The 5522-nt window shown below is 47.8% G+C and overlaps 1 protein-coding gene across 1 annotated transcript; it reads right to left on the bottom strand.

Annotated features, from left to right (window-relative positions):
- Positions 1–202: 202 nt before the first annotated feature.
- Positions 203–4542, bottom strand: LOC119342978. The gene is made up of 10 exons (XM_037614227.1): positions 4219–4542; positions 3505–3684; positions 2847–3422; positions 2458–2742; positions 2244–2366; positions 1774–1971; positions 1434–1669; positions 1168–1345; positions 773–1078; positions 203–640 (listed from the first exon to the last, which is right to left on the bottom strand). The coding sequence occupies exons 1-10, from the start codon at positions 4414–4416 to the stop codon at positions 323–325; spliced, it is 2598 nt and encodes an 865-aa protein (XP_037470124.1). The 5' UTR covers positions 4417–4542; the 3' UTR covers positions 203–322.
- Between the last annotated feature and the right edge of the window lie 980 nt (positions 4543–5522).

Genomic DNA, 5522 nt, shown 5'->3' with positions numbered 1-5522 from the left:
AGAAAACGAACGTCTAGACCATTATGTGGACCGATGGGGTACCACGTTCGGACAACGCGATCCGGATGGATGCGGGTGATTTAAGGGTCCGCTTTGGAGATGCCCTAAAGTCATGGATTTTCTATAAGCTACAACTTGAATTTTAAAGGAAAACAATCAATCGAGCCCATCTTGAGAAGATGAATCTAATGCATCAGTGCTCTTTCATATAAGTGTAACTCTATTAAATCTTCCTTTTACTTTGACGCTAAGATGACTAAATATTCTGTTCTCCATGTGGACTTTTTGGTATCTAATCTTTAATTCATCTTAAGTTGTACCACTATAGAAATCTGTTATGTCCAGGCCCTGAATTATTTGGTGGCCTGCTCCAAATTGCCTTTTGTTCTTCAAAGCTCGCAACGATGGCAGACTGTTTCTTGTTCGTTAAAGAATTTGCCAATCGATTGTAATATATTTCAACATTGAAATCACTTAACACATGCACCAGCTTTGTACTCTGCTTGCTGATCACAATCTGCCCATCTGTGCTTTTCTTTGTGTCGGCAAGGACGCTTATTTGCTTCAGCTTTACTGTGGATTTCAAGTCAGATCCTTGAACCATGTAAACCGCACCAAGAACTTCTCCCAAAAATATATCCTGAAAACACGAAAAGTTGCAGATAATTCATAAATATGAAATAAAATTATATCTGCACAGAAAATAATTTTAAATTTTACACCGAGTATCAAGTATGTGCTCAGAAAAACAGGGTGATTTGCATTCTGTTACCACATGGTGATACAGCTTCTCTTTGCTCCGAAGTTCCTTCAATAACGCGAATAACTCTCGGACAAACTTTGACTCAGGAGTTTGCTGGGTTTGCTCCAAGGCTTCCAGGACAGACTCAAATGAAGCAGCTTTTCGTTGCACGGTAAGGGGAATGAGTGTGATATTCAGATTGGATTCCAGGACTGTTTTTGCAGCCAGAGGATCAAGAAACATGTTGAACTCTGCGTATCTGTTCGATGGAACAGTGAACACATTCCCCTTCTCATGACCTCCATCTTTGATGAGCCCTCCAATAACATAAATTCTCTGCACATGGAGAAAATGTGTTGAGCAAGATCAGTGTTCACAGATATTGGGTGAAAACTATAAGGTCTGGAGATAGGGAACATACTGACCTCTATAACAGAGCTTGCATCCCTGTCAGATAGTGAAATGTTGGCCAAATTGGTGAGAGGCCCACTGGTAAGAAGAGTGATCTTGTCACCTGGACAAAGTTGCCTCCTGACAGACTGCCACACTTCTAAAGCCAGTGGCTGCCGATGTTCTGGATCATCTGTACTTTCAGGAGTGTATCTGATCACGCGATCGAAAACCGTGTAAACACTTCGCGCCATTGTCACACTTCTATTCAAACAAAGCGAATGCAGAACTTCTTCTTTACCTTCTAGGACTTCTTGGCAATAACCGAGCCAGTCCATACAATGTATCGGAGTCAATAAATCCACCACTGCCCAGCGGAATAGCATACACATTGTTGCAACCAAGTGTTGGGTTGCCCATTGCAGTGGTATTGCCAAGGCCAACTGGAATGTCGTCGCGGCCCATCATATGTAGAATGTCATAAACGATATCGATGCTTGCGATATTCGCCCATCCATTGCCATTGACCAAAACCCCCTATAATTAGTCAGTAAAGTAGCTTTTATTAGTCACTTGGGTGTTTAACAATACAACATAAAGTTTATTCAACATATTTTCAGTCAAAGTATATTTTCCCTCACCTTTAGATCTATAACTTCTCTTGGTGCCTTCAAGAGATATATAAGAGAAACAAAATCTCCAGGGCTCATGTCCATGTCAAAAATAACTGGCTTTCCCCTGCTCACGTTTATGAAATCTGGCTTATAAAGAACTTCCCTGTAATATGGGAACTGTGTACTGATGTTAAAACGACCAGCTTGTTTAGCGAGATTTAGGACCTGATGAAGGAAAGAGTTCAGTTAGGGGACATCAATTTTCAATTTAGGACCTGAAGAAAAGAGTTCAGTTAGTGGGCAGCAATTTAAGAAATTTTTGATTCCTCGTAGACAGTGAAATTTAGTTAGACAATCTGGATGCATATTCTTCTAAAGTGTCGATGCATGTTCAAACTGTTCAATTTAATCTAAATGTTGTACTCTTTCAGATACTAAATTAGCACGCAAACTCCACTCCAATTGCTAATCATGCATACATACTGCTTCGAGCTTACCTCTAGGAAGTTCTTGGAAAATTCCCTATCAAACGCGCTATTGTAAACCGTGTTTGGCTTCGCGCTCGTGGCCACACGAACGCGGACTCCTTCTGAACCAGTCACTTCCTTGGTGTATCCATCCTATAAGGAGAAATTCAAGTTACTGTGAATTTATACTTCTCTTACATGGGATTATCATTTTTGGCATGAGTGACACATAGAGATATCTTACCTGGCATCTTCCTGTGTTGCTTCCCGGCACCAAGCAGAAACTATCTCTGATCCCAGTCTGGACATGGCCGCTGTGAACACCACCCACCTTCAGACCAAACTTGGGTGTCGCGTGGCCGTCGAAAAACGGGTTCGAGCCGTCGCGCCCGCCGTAGGGTTTGTTGGAAGTGATCACCGTGATGTTCATGTACTCTAGCTCAGCAAAGTCATTTGCGCCATTGGCCTCGCCACTGCGCATGCTAGAGAAAGCCACACCGGCGGCAAAGGAATCCCACATGTAATAGCCCTGCAGTTACAAGAAAAGAAAAATATTTTCATAACTGACGAATTAATCTCTTTAATGACAAGGATGTAAAAAATGGAAGAGTCTGAATTGAATCGAGAGCTTGCCGTGCTGCCATGGAGGCCGGGCGCCGGCCTTCTGTGTCTCCTCAGGACCTGGTCCAGCGACTGGAAGCAGTAGCGCGCCTCCGGCGTGGTCTGCCATCGCCGGCCGAACTCGACGAAGAACTCCTCGGTGACCGGGATGGTGTTGGTGGCGTCGAGAGGGACGAGCGTGACGGGGACGCCGGAGTGGAGCACCTGGTAGGCGGCGAAGGGGTCGCCGAACACGTTGAACTCCGCGAACGGGTTAGCGCCGTAGGCGGTGAAGAGGTTCCCCGTCACCCTTACGCCGCCGCCGAGGACGTAGACGTGCTCGACGTTGCGCCTGAGGTGCGGGTGCGCCATGAGGAGGAGCGCGGCGTTGGTGTGGGTCCCAAAGAGGAGCAACGTGGTAGGGCCCGCTGACACCGTGTCCACCATCACCTGCTGCGCCGTGGGCTGCCGGAGCGGCGCGTACCCCCGGGGGCCCTGCGGGAGGAAGCCCCTCCGGAGGCCGCCGTTGGTGTCGGTGTCGAGGCGCCCGCCGCGGCGTCCCGGCGGGATGGCCTGCCGGTACCGGCAGCCGCCCACCGTCGACATGCCCTGCCGTACGTAACCTTTTTAGCAAGTTTGTAAAGTAATGGTAATTCGTGGCTTGGCTGGCCACCGATTCATCGATCAGTACCTGGTCTATCAGGGGGAGGTAGCCGCCGACGTCGGGGTGTATCTCGCCAGCCTCCGATATGCCGCCATCGCCACCGACGCCGACGGCAATGTCGTCGCGGCCCATCATGTAGAGGATGTCGTAGAGCTGGTTGACGCCGTGGCCGGCGTCGATCCATGCGTTGGCGCTGATGGTAATGGCCTACGCACAGTGTACGTTCACATCACAACTTGCTAGAGTAATGCACTACTAGTAGAGTCTAGAGAGGGAGAGAGAGAGAGAGAGAGAAAATCCGACGCAGTCAAAGGCCAAGATGCGCCATCGTTGTCCTATCTAAATGGCTTCCTCTTTTCCTCTCCAAAGATTGAATACCTTCCTCTTTTTCTCTCTGAGAAGAGTGTAAACCGCTTCTCCTTTTACAAACCTATAATTAACTAATCAGCAATGTCGACAATGCAAACAATCATTCGAGCCGGCGCACGCGCGCATGCATACGATGGAGAGATCCAGCGGCCGTTTTCCTCCAAAAGGAAACGTGTATGCACGAGCGAACACGACCTGACCGATGCGATCAACAGAACATTCGATTCGCAAAAATAAGATTAAAAAAATCAGCAGGCCTTCCAGCATGCGAGCGCGGCCAGGTAATCGGTAGATCGATTACTGGGCGGCGATGACATGGTACAGAGCATGCAGCACGAGAAGGAGATGGAGGAGGGCACGGCACCAAATTACCTTGACGTCGAATTGGGACCGGTCCTGCTTGAGGATGTAGAGCAGCGCGAAGAGGTCGTCGGTGTCCATGTCCGTGTCCACCAGGATCCTCCTCGGCGCCGGCGCCCCCGCCGCGGCCACGCCGGCGACCGCAAAGAGGGACACCAGAGCGATGGCCGCCGCCCATGACGGTGAACTCTTCCTCCTCGCCTTCTCCATGAGTAGAAGGCGGTACTACGACTACTACGGACTAGGGAGGCGGTTGCCAGTTGGTGCCTTGCTCTCTAGCTATGCCTTTCTGCATGATGGGTGCGCCTCTTATGGGAGAGAAGATGGTTCGATCGCGTCCTTCTCCGTGGGCATTAATGAGAGGGGATTTGAAACAGTTGTATAGGGGTACGATTATTAATCACACAAATGGAAAGATAAAGATAAGCACGTTTCTTGGAACGGCGACCGATGCATCCATCGACGGCTCGGATCGAAAGCTCAACCCTATTTTGTTTCGACATCATCGATTCAGACACGTTTGAACGTATGCGCGGACACATCTCTTCTTCTCTTAAACTCCCGGCTTTTTTTTTCTGAGGAATAACTCCCGGCTTTTTTACGTGCATCCATCTCATTCAGAAATGTTCAACATCACGTAGTAATCTCATCCGTTCAACTGCATCTATTCAACGGTCTACATCGCTCTGGTGTTTAGTACTAAACACATTTAGCACCCTCCATTAATTAATGACATGCATAATATCATTGTCAGCATTAACCAAGTATTTATATCCTACCTAATATTAACTTGCAATTTATATCTTGCTCGTATTAATACTATAAAATACTTCTAAAAAATATTAATATGGAATACAATTAATATATTGTCTAGTATTAACGTGCATTGCAGTAAAACAATTACTAGTTTAACAAAGTACTTCTAATAAGATAGTAGTAATTTGAAGAGACCTCCTCGGATGTGGCATTGGCTGTTGCAACTTGTGAGTCAACGCATTGTAAGTACAAGAGGGCGTCGGGTAGCATGTCATGGCGACCACCCTCGTTGCCTTCTGTATCTGCTGCCTGGCCTTCAGTCTCGAAGGTAGCCTTGACGTGGGCGACGTACCGGCGGGCAGCGGGGATGCGTTCATTCCTGACACCGGATATGACATCAACGAGGGCATCGGTCATGATCTCCTCGAAGTTACTGCGGGTGGCAGCCTAGCATTCAGTAGCAAACGGGGACAACAACGACCTGGTGATGGGCAGCGAATTCCTCCTCCTTGGTGACCCGAAGGGTGGCGCGTACCTTGCTCTTGACTCAAGAGGCGTGA

Source organism: Triticum dicoccoides, chromosome 1B (assembly GCF_002162155.2).
Source record: "Triticum dicoccoides isolate Atlit2015 ecotype Zavitan chromosome 1B, WEW_v2.0, whole genome shotgun sequence".
NCBI classification, from domain to species: domain Eukaryota; kingdom Viridiplantae; phylum Streptophyta; class Magnoliopsida; order Poales; family Poaceae; genus Triticum; species Triticum dicoccoides.
The sequence above is the reverse complement of the archived record's forward strand: the minus strand, read 5'-3'. Positions and strand labels throughout refer to the sequence as shown.

Excerpts from the sequence above, each read along its gene's own strand:
- LOC119342978 (XM_037614227.1), bottom strand. The coding sequence starts at position 4,416 with ATGGAGAAGGCGAGGAGGAAGAGTTCACCGTCATGGGCGGCGGCCATC. Across the intron at positions 3,685-4,218 it reads GGTCCCAATTCGACGTCAAG|GCCATTACCATCAGCGCCAA; the intron begins GTAATTTGGTGC and ends CACTGTGCGTAG. Across the intron at positions 641-772 it reads AGAAGCTGTATCACCATGTG|GATATATTTTTGGGAGAAGT; the intron begins GTAACAGAATGC and ends TCGTGTTTTCAG.